The sequence below is a fragment of the Pseudophryne corroboree genome, chromosome 7 (assembly GCF_028390025.1).
Source record: "Pseudophryne corroboree isolate aPseCor3 chromosome 7, aPseCor3.hap2, whole genome shotgun sequence".
In the NCBI taxonomy this organism is placed as follows: Eukaryota; Metazoa; Chordata; class Amphibia; order Anura; family Myobatrachidae; genus Pseudophryne; species Pseudophryne corroboree.
The window spans coordinates 173,509,211-173,526,249 of NC_086450.1; the positions used below are offsets into that span (position 1 = coordinate 173,509,211).

The 17,039-nt window shown below is 44.0% G+C and overlaps 1 protein-coding gene across 1 annotated transcript in view; it reads left to right on the forward strand.

The window, feature by feature from the left end:
* Window positions 1-9,097: 9,097 nt before the first annotated feature.
* Window positions 9,098-17,039, forward strand: part of MAP3K19 (mitogen-activated protein kinase kinase kinase 19) — a 115,833-nt gene continuing 107,891 nt past the window's right edge. The window contains exons 1-2 of the mRNA XM_063933784.1: window positions 9,098-9,305; window positions 16,533-16,718. Coding sequence (XP_063789854.1) covers window positions 16,536-16,718 — 183 coding nt within the window. The 5' untranslated portion in view covers window positions 9,098-9,305; window positions 16,533-16,535. The remainder of the gene's footprint in view (window positions 9,306-16,532; window positions 16,719-17,039) is intronic.

Sequence of the window (17,039 nt, forward strand, 5' to 3'; positions counted from 1 at the left end):
TGCCATCTCGGACTCGTCTGTATGCGAAATCCGCTCAGGTTTGTTTGAGGAGACCATCTCCTGCAAAGGTAACGCTAGAATGGAAAACCCTGGGATCCAGTTACGGCAATACCCACACATTCCTAAAAATGTTCTGATCTGTTGCTGGGTTTGTGGCAGAGTCATGTCTCTAATTGCTTGAATTCTATCAGCGGTCAGGTGTCTCAGTCCTTGTGTTAGACAGTGTCCCAAATATTTTACCTTAGCTTGGCATAATTGCAACTTGTCTTTGGAAACCTTGTGTCCTGTGTCTGAAAGATGAAACAGGAGCTGTTTCGTATCCTTCAGGGATGCTTCCAATGAATCAGAGCACAGTAGTAGATCATCCACGTACTGTATTAATACTGATCCACTCTCTGGTTGGAAAGACTGTAAACAATCATGCAAAGCCTGGGAAAAGATACTTGGACTGTCTATGAAACCTTGTGGTAATCGAGTCCATGTGTATTGGACTCCTCTGTATGTGAATGCAAACAAATATTGGCTGTCAGGGTGCAGAGGTACTGAAAAGAAAGCGGAGCAGAGGTCAATAACAGTGAAAAATTTCGCAGTGGGAGGGATTTGCATAAGGATGACAGCTGGATTTGGCACTACGGGGAACTGACTCTCAACTATTTTGTTAATCCCCCTTAGATCCTGCACTAGCCGGTAACCCCTCCCCCCCACTCTTTTTAACAGGGAAGATGGGACTATTGGCAGTGCTGGACGTTCTTACCAGAATGCCCTGTTGTAGCAAGCGCTCTATTACGGGATAAACTCCTAACTCCACCTCTGGCTTCAGAGGGTACTGTGGGATTTTTGGAGCTATCCTACCATTTTTTACTTGTACAACTACCGGAGCTACGTTTGCCATTAATCCAGTGTCCTGTCCATCTTTAGTCCAAAGTGACTCTGGTATCTGGGATGTCATTTCTTCTACTTGGGATGGAGTCCTATTTGTCATAATGGTATGTGACATTAATTTTGACGGGGAGTCTAACATGTCTCGCACTTCCTGAGCGTGATTCTCAGGTATGTCCAAGAATACACCTTCAGGAGTACAATAAATGACGCACCCCATTTTGCACAATAAGTCTCTTCCCAGGAGATTAGTCGGTGCCGATGCAGCTAGCAAAAAGGAATGCTTGGTATGTAACGGCCCTACTGTAATCTCGGCTGGTTTGCTAACAGGGTAGTGCTGGACTACTCCCGTTACCCCTATGGCTGGAATTGTCTTACCAGTGGTTCTCATGCCCACTGTCGAATTTATCACTGATTTGGCCGCCCCTGCATCTACAAGAAAGTTTAATGATTTACCAGCTACATTGATTGCAATTTCTGGTTCACTCCCAAGACTTGCAATCAATTTTACTGGCTGCAGATTACAGGTATGGCCACACCCCTATTGGGTATGGTGACCTCCCTGAATCCCGCTGGCAGCAACTACTTGTGAAGGGGTTAAATGGGAACTACCAGTGGCTTGCCAGTCTCTGTTCGGGGGGTATCTTTTTGTTTCCCCTGTATGTGGCTCATAACTCCGTCTCAGCGGACCCTGCTCCCAATGTCGTGTGTCGTGTCGTTGTCTAGGGGGTTGATATGAGTTTTGTGAATTTTTCACTCTACAGTCTCGTGCCATGTGTCCCTGTCTATGACATGAAAAACAAGTTACCACATTTGACTTACCCACAGGGTTTGGTGATTTATACAAAGGCTGCCTTGTGGTCAGGGCCTGTATACTTACGGCCATTAACTTATCACCTTGTGACTCCCTGTGTCGGGTAATATTCCGGTCGTGATCAATAGCAGCCTCTCTCAAAGTAGCCACCGACAGACCTCGCCAACATGGTTGCGTGGTCTGTACTCTTGTCTTTAATGTCTCTTTTAACCCATCCATTAGTACAGATACTGCTACTTCTCGATGGTTTATGTTTGTTTTAATGTCTTCTATACCTGTGTACTTTGCCATTTCTAGTAATGCCCTGTGAAAATATTCTGCAGCAGTTTCTGACTCTTTCTGTCTAATGGAGAAAATCTTGTTCCACTTAACTACTGCTGGGAAATACTCCTTTAACTGTAAACTTATTCTTTTTACGTTGTCTTTGTTGTACACATCTGTAAGAGGTACATCCTGATCTAATCCACAGTCAGCCAAAAATTGAGTTGTGTCGACATTTGAGGGTAAACATGCCCTCAGCAATACCTGCCAGTCTTTGTTATTGGGCTCTAAAGTGTTCCCTAGGTCTCTGATGTATTTCTGGCTGGCAACTAAGTCTTTCCTAGGGTCAGGGAACTCAGACACTATGGTTCTTAGTTCCATTCGGGAAAATGGGCTGTACATGGCAATGTTCCTAACAGGAGTGATTCCTGTTGTGTCAGTTTTCCCATTTGGCACTGCTATTACCCTAACAGGATTAAGTCTACTAACATCACTCTGTGTAGGTTCTACAGCCTGTGGTGAAATGGTTTCAGCGTAGTGTATGGTGCCGTACTTACCTGTAGATACGACCTCACCTATCCCTCCGCTAGGGGCTTTTGTTACTAATCTCGTGGGTGGAGCCGTGCCTACTGTTGTCTCTGCTATGGTGGCTGCTAGAGAGAGCGCCGATATTGTTGCCGATTCGTCCTCTTGATCACACTCCTGGGGAAAGTTCAAAACAGGGTACAACTTGCACGGGTTAATACTTGCATTAGTTAACTTATTAACATTTACACAGTTGCTAAGTGTTTGTTTGTTACACCCTAATGCGTCATTCTCCGCAACCAATTTCTCTCCCGATATGTATGGTGGCGGCGGGGCTGTCGCTATCAATTTCTTGATAGGATTAGATCCCGCCGCCAGAGCCAATCCTCTCTGTATTTCACCCTCCTGTTGCCATAACTGCAAATAATCATAATGTTGGATTCGTCTCTTTGTTGATTTAATGAGACATATCCTCCTCCTTAAATTTTGCAACACTTCTGATCTAAAGCTACCTACTCTTGGGAATTTCTCCCCGTCATGCACTGTCATTCTCTCCCATTCATCACATAAAACCTCTGTATGTGAGCCATATTTTTCACACATTACGTACCTTGCCGACCCGACTGGTCGGTTTACTGAATCAACCCGAACCGAGGTTGATCGCCCCCTTCCTGAACAATTGGCCCCCATAACTTGCAGGCGTTGCTTTCACCACCTCTGACCTTATTTCAGGGTCTTCAGCGAACCCTTACAAAAACCAAAATGTTCACGATAGGCTGACGGTGGCGGTTTACCGAGTACCCCACTCACTCGCCCACGCCGACCAATACGACCCACACACTGCCTTAGTGCTGGCGTACTCGACCCAGGGCCCCTATGAACCTCTATTTACTGGAACATGCGAGGGATATCCGCAGAACACTTACTCTTTCCAGTAACTATTGGTTGTTGGACAATTCCTGAGTGACCAGCGAACTTCCCTTCAGAAAATAAAAAATTACACAAATCACATCAGAGTGTACAAATAGTTTTATGACCGGGATCGTACACAAATGGTACTGGTCAGATTAACTAATGTACACAATTACGTGCGGTACAATCGTTCAGCACATAAGCAACTAATCTTATGTGCTGAGCGACCAGTGGAATCGAAAATTTCGGCTGCGAATTCCTTCAGCCAGAGCTTTATTGGCCTATATGGGTTTTGCACCAACCCCCTGGGTTGTGCCCTTTTCTCTTTTATGGCAGACTTCTTAGTCTGCTGTACCTGGACCTCCCGGTCTGTAGTATGACCTCCTGGTCTACTATTCTCTACTGCTCAAATTTTATGTTTAACCAGAGATGCCTCCCTAGCCACCATGCACGTCACTTACATGTATGTACCACTGCGAGAACTCGACTTCTTGTGGTTCAACCTGTAAAATTGTATAAACTTATATATACAAAACACTCACTCACCACACGTACACTTTTGCTTCTATTTCTATTTCTGCGCAGAAATTTTCTTTAGACCAGATGTGTTGTGAATTTGGAGAAGGATCTGTTAATCTAAATTTCGGATTTAAAATAGATTTGCGCTATTTATCGCCTGATGCGCTACTTATCGCCTGTTGCGCTACTTATCGCCTGTTGCGCTACTTAAAAATCAACTGTCGTGTGACTTGAGTTACGTGGGCGTACCCAGACGCTCCGTTGCGTAATTTACGCTGCGTGCGTCGGCCTTGGCGTACGCGAGTCTCAGCCCTTTGTTAGAGACACGTGTACACAAAACCAATGTCCACCGCAACACAACTAACACTTTTATCAATGTAGATGATCCTCGATCGTCTACCGTGCAACACACCAATCTCTCCTTTTACCTTAGGTAGAGTTGCATGTGGGTTTTACACTTTAACTATGAAATAGCGACAAATCTCTCTTAGCACGTTTTATCAATTATAAAATGGCAAACAGGAGAGTGATATATGAAAATACACGAATGAAAAAGAAATGCAGATATGTGCGTGTGTACGCAAGACAGAAATAAACAGTTTTAAAAGACACTAGCGTGTTGTTCTTACCTCCGGTTCCGGATTCCTTCAGCACCCTTTACTAAGCGAAGCAGACGCTTATCCCGTCAGCACTGCGAAGAATATGATCTCCCGCCCTTTGCTGATGGATAATGTCTGCTGAAATTACCTAGCAGAGATATGTGAAGGACAGGACGAGCCGCCAATTGATGAAGCTAAATATTTATCTTATATAAAACCCTTTATGAAGTCTAAGAACACTGTACGCTATTTACGTATGGAGTACCGTAAGGGTACGCTCGTTGCGTAACGATCGCTTAGCCGTGGTCGAGACGCTCAAGCGTCACGTTCGCTCACGGCCGAGAGATCACAGGCAGGCACGCTATTGGCTGCCGGCTAACGTAATGATTCGCTATAGCGTAGCGGACGCTCGGGACCACGAGGAGATCACCAGCGGCGCTGACGCTCACAATGTTAAACCTTTAAATCTAAACCAAAAACAATGTAATATGCTGTAAAACCTTAGTGTAGAGATAGGGTGTAGATGCAACACAGTGTAACCTTATTAACTTAAAAGCTGTTTGAGCGTCACCGACGCTCTGTGAATACTTAACACTATAAGAAATACACAGATACCGTGCTTAGGGTCCAACGCCTAATATATATATTATGGATGTTATACTTGCAAAAGAATTAATACAATACAAGTCATACACTACAATATAACATAGACTACCTAACCAGATAACTACACAGGAAATACAATACTATTACGTTTAAGAGAGTACGAGAGAAAGAGAAGAAGAGAGAGAGAGAGAGAGATATGGCCCATAACATCAAGAAAGACAATATGATTGCGGAGAAAACTTACGCACAAAGGAAACGATCGCATGCGCCTCTGGACATCCAGCTCCCGATTTTCAGCAATGATAACCGTTGAAGAGTGAGAGCTGGATGTGATCGGCTTGTCTATTTATGCCCCACACACAATACAATTCAATGGTCCCTACAATCTCATTGTTCATTGGACACAGGAATTCCTCCTCGCATTATAACAAAAGGTCATAGGTTGATTCATACAGGTGGGCTGTGACTATTTCCAACAGCTCAGGTGGGAGGGAAACTGGGTTTCCCGCCGCATGGATAAGTAAGTGCAAATACAGTAAATGTTCATAAACTTCTTATGTCCATAACTATTCGCACGAGCGATTAATCCGCTTCAAACCAACACCGGAATATTACTAATTAAATACTCTTCCGATGGGTACTAAACACCACTGTATTACTCCTGTCTGACCCTTCGTATCAAACAAAGAGGGATTTCTCTGTTCATGAACATTCTACATTAACCAAACTTTCAGACTCTATCAAAGGGACCATGATCTACAAAATACATTATATAGTGGAAATATGTAACGACAGAGTCGCACGCTACGAACACATGAACTCTACCGTAAATGCACATACCGCACCCCCGCGGGTGCCCGCAACAGCGAGTATGCGCACGCACGGGAGAGCGCACGCATGCGCAGCGCAGACCTGTGTGAGGTGCAAATATGGCAGTGTGCATAGAGATATTTTTCTGACTTTGACAGCCCTGTTCCATGAGTACTTTGTTGACTAACAGTTCAGTTTATTAGTCGTTGTATAAGTTCATGTTGTAAGGTTAAGTACATCCTTGTGCAGTGGTGTCTGTTTGTCTCCCCTGTTCTTCCTACTCAGGGATTAGCTACTCGCCGCTGCTGGTAGCGGGGGTCTGGAGTTCTTTTGCGATTTTTTGCCTGACTTGACGGACTGAATTCTAATCTACAATTCGGCTGATCAAGTCAAATCAAAGTCCCTCAGCAGGTTTTTACGATTTCACCTCCAGCTGAGTTCTTACATGTTTTTCCCATTTTATAACCCCCCCCCCCCCCCCCCCCGTTTTTATTTTCCTTATTTTATTTTGAATTTTCCCGTTGTGTGTTTATGTTGCTTCGAATGGCTGGAAGCTTGTTTAGATCGGCTAGGCCGTGACTTCTGCAAGGCACAAAAAACCCTTTTTTCTTTTGGCAGATCCTTCAGGTTAATGCGTTTAATATACTCCTGTTAGGATACTTATTAACCGATTTTTAATCCTTTCCTTCCCTTCAGGTTGGGTTGAAGACGATTTGTCAATCTGGGTAGTTGGCCACTCTTATGATTACTGGGCAGCCAGGTTTTTGGCCTCGGAGGGGGCACGGATGTTTCCTAGGACTCATGGTGTTCGTTGGCTTGGTTGGCGGGGGATGATGTGGAAAGATCTGAAGAGTAGATTGGTCAGTCAGGTCAGCGAGCATGGAGTCCCTAGGGTGCTGGTTGTCCATTTAGGGGGCAACGATCTGGGGTGGGCCATGATGGAGCTGCGGTGGGCCATGATGGAGGATCTGGCCAGTGTGGCCGCAGCGTGGCCCAATTGTGTCTTGGTGTTCTCTATGATGGTGCCAAGGTTGCGATGGCAAGGAGTGGCGGACGGTCGCCCGATTGATGAGGCCAGGCAAAAGGTGAATGCGGCGGTGGCGAAGTGGGTGTTGGCCCACGGAGGGAAAGTGGTTCGTTACCCTAGGATTCGGTTTCGTGACAGTCACCTTTTTCGGCCTGATGGTGTGCATTTGTCCAAGGAGGGGATGCTGTTTTTCCTGGAGGATCTGTTTCTGGTGTTGCAGGAGTTAGGTTGAGGGTATGGTGGCGGTGCGAAGACTCTGGGGAAAAGTCTTTCGCTGTTGGCGGAAAAGAACGGCAGTTTGTAATTTGACTGGTTAGTTGCAGTTGTTTGCAGTATTGGTGTGGTTTAGGTGCACTCACCTCCATTGACTTTTAAGGCCGCTAGATCACCCATCAGGGGGCAGTGTCATCACCCATCCGGGTGGGCAGTCAGAGTGGAGGTCTGAGTCGGGCACCTATTACCTATGTATGTTTTGTGGTAAATTAGGATCGTTTGGGTTTTACGTTTTTGAGGTTATTGCCAGTTGAATATAGCCGTTCTTTTTTCTGCCACCATATGCCGGCTGAATCGGCATGTTAACTAAAATTTTACTTTACAGGTCTAATGGTTAGGGTACAATAAATAGCTAACAATTTTCTGCCAAATTCAAGTCTCCGTGTCATTATTTCTTTGTATTAAAGGTATTGAATGCTTTACTTTTGAATAAGGGTCCACACACTATCATTAGGAGGTTTAGGAGAACGAAATGACAGCATAGGAATGGAGAGAGTTAAACCTGTGAGGGGTGGACCTAACTGTGTTGAAAAGTATAGCCAATGATAGAGAGGGGAGGGATCAGTATATAAAGTATAGCCAATGATAGAGAGGGGAGGGATCAGTATATATGGGGATGTATAGCCTAGCTTGTTCTCTCTTGCTGCTGGTTTTCCTTCCCGCCCTCCCACCCCATTTGGTAGAGGGTTTGGCACGGAGTGCCTTGGCTCGGAATTGTTAGCGTGTGTTATCGTTGGCTATTTGTCGGCGGAAAAGAACGGCAGTTTGTAATTTGACTGGTTAGTTGCAGTTGTTTGCAGTATTGGTGTGGTTTAGGTGCACTCACCTCCATTGACTTTTAAGGCCGCTAGATCACCCATCAGGGGGCAGCGTCATCACCCATCCGGGTGGGCAGTCAGCGTGGAGGTCTGAGTCGGGCACCTATTACCTATGTATGTTTTGTGGTAAATTAGGATCGTTTGGGTTTTACGTTTTTGAGGTTATTGCCAGTTGAATATAGCCGTTCTTTTTTCTGCCACCATATGCCGGCTGAATCGGCATGTTAACTAAAATTTTACTTTACAGGTCTAATGGTTAGGGTACAATAAATAGCTAACATTTTCTGCCAAATTCAAGTTTCCGTGTCATTATTTCTTGGTATTAAAGGTATTGAATGCTTTACTTTTGAATAAGGGTCCACACACTATCATTAGGAGGTTTATGTGAAAGGGGTCTTAGTAAATAACATCTGCTTTACTAAAAAGACAAAAGTTTGCTAAATATGAAAGGGATAATTGAAATGATCAAAGAAATGTACATTTTAATCACCAAATACTGTAGATTTACAGCTTGAGATCGTGCCAAAAAAACCCGTTTAGTAACACAGAAAAAAAGATTTTAAAGTTAAAAAATAAATCATTTAAGAAAAATTGGGAGCATTTCTGTGTTTGAAAATGACTACAGTATGTCAAGCAAAATAATTTGTTCTGTGGCACAACAAGCAACAACCTGCAGGTTTGTGCTTACTTATGGAGACAAAATGTTAACAATTGACTCTCCAGCTTTGTGGAACTACAAGTCCCAGGGAGCCGTGATACGTTTCCATAGAGGATCATAGCTTTGGGTAGTATAGATCACTGGTATTTGTCGTTCTACAATAGCTGGAGAGCCATTGGTTACCAAGGTTTTGCTTTAAATGATTTATTTGTTTTATTGGAGTCACTGTTTGTTTATCATATATTTACAGTAGTCTGACTGTTAATAGCACCATTTAGGATCCATGAATTGAGGCGAATCCCCTGTTTACCCCTCCCCTCTCCTGGGGACAGTCCTAAGCACTCAGCTGACTCCTGGTTGCCTTAGCAGCAATATGTAAACTAAAAGATTCCTTGCCAGAGCCCGGAGAGCCGCCTTTAGGAGACATTCATCAGACTGAAGAAAGTTGCTTCCATCAGTACTGCTGGGACTGCAGAGACCAGAAACAGAGACAGAGGACAGACACAGATGACTGGCATGGTTGCTGAATCTATCAGCTCCTGCATGTACCTGTCACCAGGCAGCGAGGTGTAATCGCTGGCTGCTATTACCTAATCCCAGACAGGTAATTGGTGTTACTTAACCCTCTGCTTGTATCATGTGTATCATGTATCATGTGTTGCATCTGTTGTGTCTTGTAAAGTGCTGGACAAAGCTAATTTAGCCATGGGTTGACAGCCAATTGCGATTTCTACGTGTCTATATGACAATGTTAAGATAGGAAGGCTGTCAAATATTGGTCTGTGGGCATGTAAATGTGAGTGAGGTATATTACTGCAATTGCAGTATCGCATATTATAGAAAGGAGGGCAGGGGTAGAAGAGATACTGTGCCCCGTTGGCTTCCCATACACCAATGGTTCCCAAGCTTATTTGAGTGCCAGCGCCCCAGAGTTTCAGAATTTTGTTCATGGCACCCCGAGGTCAAAAGTTTCCCATTAAGAAATTTAGAAAGAAATATTAAATGTAAGGGGGGTACTCACGGAGCGATATTCTAAGCAATCTGACTAGATTGCTTAGAATTTAAGCATTATCGCTCCGTGTGTACCCCCTACAGCGATAGCGATGCGCAGCCCCGCGCATCGCTATCGCTGGTGCTAGATTGGCCTGCATGCAGGCCAATCTAGCAGGTCGCTCGCTTTACCCGCTGGGTGAAATGAGCGGCCCCCCGTCTTTCCCCGCACGCTCAGCACACATCGCGCTGTGCTGAGCGGCGGGAGAGATGTGTGCTGAGCAGTTCGCTCAGCACACATCTCTCCCACATCGGCCCGTCTATATGGGCCTTTAGTGTATATATGTTATCCTTAGGTTCAATTGTGTGGTGAGGGACAATGGGGCAGATGTATTAACCTGGAGAAGGGATAAAAAAGTGATAAACCAGTGATAAGTGCAAGGTGGTAACGCACCAGCCAGTCATTACAGATTTGAAACATGACAGTTAGGAGCTGACTGGCTGCTGCATTATCACCTTGCACTTATCACTTCTTTATCCCTTCTCCAGGCTTAATACATCTACCCCAAGATTTGTTTCTGTTTGTACACATATTTTATGATTGGCAGCCACAAGCACTAGTTTTGCCTTTTATATTGACCCTAAAAATTTTACATTTATCCTGGACCACCAATCCAAGGCACCCCTGCATGTGTCCCGAGGTACCCCAGGGTGCCTAGGCACACATGGGCAGATGTATTAACCTGGAGAAGGCATAAGGAAGTGATAAACCAGGGATAAATGCAAGGTGATAAATGCACCAGCCAATCAGCTCCTAACTGTTAATTTACATATTGGAGCTGATTGGCTGGTGGATTTATTACCTTGCATTTATCCTTGGTTTATCACTGCCATACACTGTGTGTGCACTCAGGAACCTGGCTCTACATGAATTTAGCAGGCATTCCCTTCGAAATCGGGATGGGCATGTGCTTGGGAAATTGGCAGCCGCTTTTCTTCTGTCATTTCAAAGAAAATCTATTTGTTTTCCAAATACATTTGTTAGGATTAAGCATATAGTACACTCTGGTATTATTTTATGGCTCTGCTCTTTTTAATATAGCCGGCAAGGTTTTGGGGTCAGAGTTAGCTATAATAATTGCAACTCTGACAACTTTATTTACTAAACTCTAAACACAGAACCTGCATGGTAGGGCATGCACAAGAATACATCTGGTCAGGGGCTTCGCCAGTTCTTTGTGGGCCCCATAGCAATATATTGAAAGGGCCCCTGTCCCAGTACTTCTAGAGAGACACCACTCTGCAACAGTTGTTAATTCCCCCCCAAAAAAAAATAGTGCCCTAGTTTATTTTCTGAACCATAGTAGTGCCCTAGTTCACATAATGTCACATTGTAGGGCTGGCAGTACATATTATGCAACAAAGTGCCCCCAATTCACATTATAACATACAGTGTCCCCAGTTCATATTATGCCACATTACATTGCCCTAGTTAATTTTATGTAACATTATAATGCCCCCAGTTCATTTTATACCACATTACAATGAGCAGGTCCAGGGACACAACTATATAAAGTAGGCCTCAAGGGAAGAGTTTGTAAAGGCCCCTATGTATCTACCAATGGTGGAAAAATGTATGTGCCACATATAACTGCGGCAGGGAAGGCCTCTCAGCTCTGGGCCCCATAGAAGCTGCACTCCCTGCACCTATGGTAGCTATGCCCTTGCATCCGGTATAAAACCTGGCAGTGTAATCAGCGGCGTGTACAATAAATGGTTGTGGTTTTTCAAAGCCACCAATGATTGTTGATTTGGACCGATGGTTTTCCAATGGCAATAGTAATTAATGTTACCCACGCTGATTTAACAGTAATTATTATTGCCGTTTCAAATCCATCGGTCAAAGCTGCAGATCATCGTTGCTTTTGAAAACCTGTATGTTAAAGCTACCCCTAAAGAATGATACATTTCCCCAGAACTACTCTCTTATCTCTGCTAATAAAGGGCCTCATTCAGAGATGAACACATTGCCGATATTAACGGAGTGAGCAGTTATCGCTCAACTGCACTTTGCTTGCTGTAAGGATTTATTCGTAAAGTGATTGACAGTCAGGGACTGTTTGGGGGAGGTAACGGGGAGTGGCAGCGAAATAGCAGATGAGTTGCAACTGTTTTTGGGGCATGTCTCTTACTAAAACTGCGATCCCATACACACAAAACTTGGCGCCAGCATCTCAATTCTCGCAGGCATTCTACATGGCAACAGGGAGTTGATTATCGAAGGATCTGTGACCACCACAGTGTATTTGTATGCAGTTGCTTGGATTTGCAGTGCCGTCTGTTGGCGTCTATGGGATTGCAGCTGCGTGTATCAGATCGCAGCTGCGAATGCATTAATGTACATCTCTGACTCAGGCCCAAAGTCAATAAGAGATGTTAGTTTACAGATAAAAAATAAGAAGGGTTTTGCGTGGGGTCCAAGTCACACAATTAACTTTTTGGACACGTATGTAACGTGGCTAAGCTCCTAATAGCTATGAATTGGAAGCAGTCTGCCACACCTTCTCTTCCCGTGCTTGTTAATATAGTATAGTATATCCATTACTGGCCTCCTCAGTATTACAGTACCATGAGATATAGGAGCCCTGGTTTACCCAATACAACCAACGCTTGCCTGGAATACTGTGAGTTTCTCCTAGTAGAATTCTGTTATGGTATTTCATGTAGACGCGGCACCTGATATGTCTTCTCACATACATTATTTGAAACCTGATTTTGCCGCAGTAGAGAATGTATCAGCGAAGGGATCCCGTAGCTGGAATAGCAGCAGCATTGTGTGGAGATGTGTTCCTCTGGGGACACATCTTGATCAATGGTGACACTGGGATGGAGTCAGGAGCATCGGGTTTCGGCTTCAGTGCAGTTTAAAGTTGGCACCCTCCGCCAGCCAATCCTGGGCCAGCTCCCAGACCGTCTGCCAATGAAAAGGTGGGGCGGGTTTTTTGAATCTGGTTTGAATTTGGTTTTTGAATTGGTACCAGATTAAAACAGCGGCCCCTTCTTTTGATTGGCAGCCATTCATTGAGCCGGGATTGACTGGAGGCCGGTGCCAGCTTTAAAACTGCACTACAGCCTGCTCCCTGCTCCACTTCCATCCCAGCACAGATAAACGGAAGGGACGGGGTGAGAGGAGAGAGGGAATCCTATTTAACTATATATATAGTTGGTTTGGTTTGGATGTTCTCGTTAATTTGATTCCAAAACCAGTAATATATATTTTGTTCTCTGTACCTTGTATCCTCGATGGTTTTCTGGAATGTTTTGCCTACAATTAAATAAGTTCTCTACATGTTTACTACTGTAAGAACTAAAGAGATAAAGAAAAAATATGAAGAGTCTTAAATAGAACCCACATAACTATAATATACAAGTGAATATACAGTATATATATATATATATATATATATATATATATATATATATATATAAAACTCTCAAAAACTCTTCTAAGAACATTGGTGTATGTAGTGTGATTGCAGGCCTCGTTCATAAAAAGAGCAGCTTTGGTAAACCTTAGCTGTTACTGGGGCCTAGTTGCCCCATACTGAATAGACTTAATAAATGCAACTTCATAGTGTAATTACTCACATAGGGAACCCGTTTCTAGTAGGTGAATAGGAGTAACAGTCACCACTAACCTGTTTTAGTACTTTTGCTATCTGTGTCTCCTGCTTTTGTGAAAGATGTCCATGTCCATGGTATATCCTGATTGTGGGCTCCATTAGCTATTGCAGATGGCATAATCTGTTTAGAATTACAGTAATTCTAATAACTCCCCTGTCCTCTGCTGTGTTGCTGGCAGCCTAGTGCTGCTGGTGATGGATTGATGACTATTGCACACACTTTGCAGCTGTCTGTCCTTGTACATTGGGGGTCATTCTGACCCATTCGCATGCAGCGGTTCTTCGCTGCGGTGCGAACGGGTCGGAACTGCGCATGCACAGCCCCTGCAATGCGCACGCATGTCGTTGCCCAGCGACAGCCGTCACCGGGTAACGACCAGAAGAGAGAAGAAAGTGATCGCTAGCGCGATTGCAAGTAGATTGACAGCGGGGAGGCATTCCGGGGTGGATGCTCACTGTTTTCCGGGCGTGGAGATCCGAACGCAGGCGTGTCCAGGCATTTGGATGGCGGTTGTCTGACGTCAATTCCGGGACCTTCATCGCTGGATCCATCGCACAGGGTAAGTAACTGCAGGGCTAGTCTTGTTCTGCACAAAACTTTTTTAGCATAGCAGGGCTGCACAAGCGATCGCACGAGCAGCAAAAAGTTGCTACGTGTGATCAACTCGGAATGACCCCCATTGTGCTTCAACACAACCCAGCAATAGAGATGGTCATAGATGAGGTCTCCATTGATAGTGCCATTGGTGGTTTGCATGGATGGCATGAAACCATCTACTGGACTGCACAGGGCAGGAATAACCATTGGGTCAGTCAGAGGAGGGCGCTGAACCGAGCGGGGTGCTGGGGTCAGAGCTAAGCTCAATGCTCCTACATTGGGAATAAAAAACAAAACATTGCTGCAAAACCATCGATGGTTGCTAACTATCAATGATCGATGGCCAGCCTTACTCAGCAGTTTTAAAGACTTTGATGAAGCTAGAAAGGCCTTTGCTTGGACCCCACTGCTGACAATGATTGACCATGCCACTAATGCCAGGTGTAAGCTGTACTGTCACAAACATCGGTAAATGTTTTAAAGGAGTGTGATATGCTTTAATGGCGTTCGGGATGCCGGCGGTCAAAAGACCAACACCGGCATCCCAATGATAAGAATCCCAACAGGGATCGGGTAACTATATATACCATCCCTTCCAGCAGCCTGACCCTAACCCTGACCCTAACCCTACCCACCCCAGCAGCCTAACCCTAACCCTCCCCACCTCCTGCAGCCTAACCCTAACCGGTGGTACCTAAACCCAACTCCCACTCCCTGTAGTCTAAACCTAACCTTCCCCATCTGCATTTTCACAGGAGTCTGGGGGGCGGGCATTGAAGGACACCGAAGCCGAATGCTGCATGCCAGGTGCAGCGGTGGCTGTGAGATGTGCAGCGCTGCTGATCCCTGGGGACCTGCAGCCAGCACTTATATTACATACATCTCTGCATGTATGTTTATATGTGGTAACAGCCGCCTTCCCCCTGCACTATGTGGTGTGAGCAGAGCCATAATGATGCTATCTGTCCTGCTCCCCTGCAGTGTCCACCTGCATCCCTCTTCTGAGAACTCAACTGGAGTTCACAGTAAGGCCCAGATTTATCAAACCTTGGAGTGTGATACATTGCATGGTGATAAAGTACCAACCAAACAGCTCCTAACTGTCATTTTTCGAACAGAGGGGTCTATTCGTGAAGCAATGAAAAGTGTGGAGAAGTGAGCCTGTGGAGAAGTTGCCCAAGGCAACTAATCAGCATTTAAGTAACATTTATAATTTGCATACTATAGAAATGGGCAATTTCTCCACAGGCTCACTTCTCCACACTTTTCACTGCTTCATGAATAGACCCCACAGCCTGTAACATGGTGCTAGTTGGTTGGTACATTATCACCGTGCAATATATCACTCTCCAAGGCTTGATAAATCTGGGCCTAAGGGGTCTATTCATGAAGTAGTGAAAAGTGTGGAGAAGTGAGCCTGTGGAGAAGTTGCCCATGGCAACCAATCAGCATTGAAGTAACATTTATAATTTGCATACTATACAATTGTACAGAGCAGCTGATTGGTTGCCATGGGCAACTTCTCTACAGGTTCACTTCTCCACTTTTATGGAGTTTGGTGTTTGGAGTTTTATGGAGTATGGTGTTTATCAATCTACACTAATGTTTGTTGTATTCCCTGTGTACAGCAGTTCATAAACCTTGGGCAATGATGATGAAAATACTGTAGTAGTAGTAGTAGTAGTAGTAGTAGTAGTAGTAGTAGTAGTAATAATAATAATAATCATAATAATCATAGTATAATACAAATATTATTTATTTAGATGGATTTATTTTATAGTAAACAAATATTATTTATTTAGATGGAAATATTTTGCAGCCCTCTTAGAATATATTGTTGTGCAAGACGGGTGGTACAGAAGATAGACATTGAAAAGATAGACAGTCATTAGGTCTATACCATAAGGTCAACAGTCAAAAGGTCGACAGGATCAGGGTCGTCAGTCGAAAGTTCAACTGGGTCGAAAGGTCAACAGGGTCAAAAAGGTAGACAGGGTCAAAAGGTAGACACAAAATAATTATTTTTTGTGGTGTTATTTTGAGTTTTTAAACATTTTTTACCCAAATTTGTTAAAATGTGTCCACTCGCGGGCTCGACACGCTTCAGGCTTGCTCTGCTTCGCTTGCCACAAGGTTACTAAAGGTAAAAGTTTGTTACATGGATAGTAAATGCAGCTAAAGTTGTAAAAACATGAAAAAAAAACAACTAAAAAACACGTAGATCATATGTCGACTATATGTGTGTCAGCCTTTTTCATGCTGACCTTTTGACTGTCAACATTTTGTCCCTGCTGACCTTTTGACTGTCATCCATATGGTGTCAACCTATTGACTGTCTATCTAGACACTGTTTATCCATACATTGGAACCCGTGTAAGACACCATGAAACATAAGTGTTGCCTCTGTTCCTGCATGGGAATAGTTTGGTTATTTTCTTTGTGCTTTTTAAAATGTCTAATATAACCATATGTAAATGTGTGATATAAAACAAGTACTGTAGGTAGGGCGTCTTCATCAGGTACAAAACAAATTCAGCAATTGAAACTGAATATTTCCTAGGTCATGGTCATGGAGAAGACCACACAAGATGGGAATTCACTTTTGCTATTTCTGGAGGCTGTTGTGAGGGGAAACTTGGAGGAACTCATTGGACATCTAAGTACTGATCCCAGACTTATAAACACTCAGCATCCAGAGTCTGGGGACACAGCTCTTACAGTGGCTGCTGGGGAAAACAACTTGGAGGTAAAACAAAAACAAAACAAAAAATATTGTACAATAAATGACGATTATCTGAATCCCCCAACATCCTAACTCGGTCTAAGGGAACCAAAATATGATTTAATGGTAAATTAGTCCATAACAACAAAATTATGTGAGTCCTGTCGTATATTAATGGAGCAGTTGGTACTGGATTGCACAGTTAACTTTTGTCCCTGATTCGCAGAACAGTCCCAGTTACTGAAGATATTTCCTGGGCATGTTGTCACTGTATAGTAATTGTTTTGTTCTTTAAACTTGACGCCCTTCTTTATATTTATTCACATGCAACAGATACTAATTTAA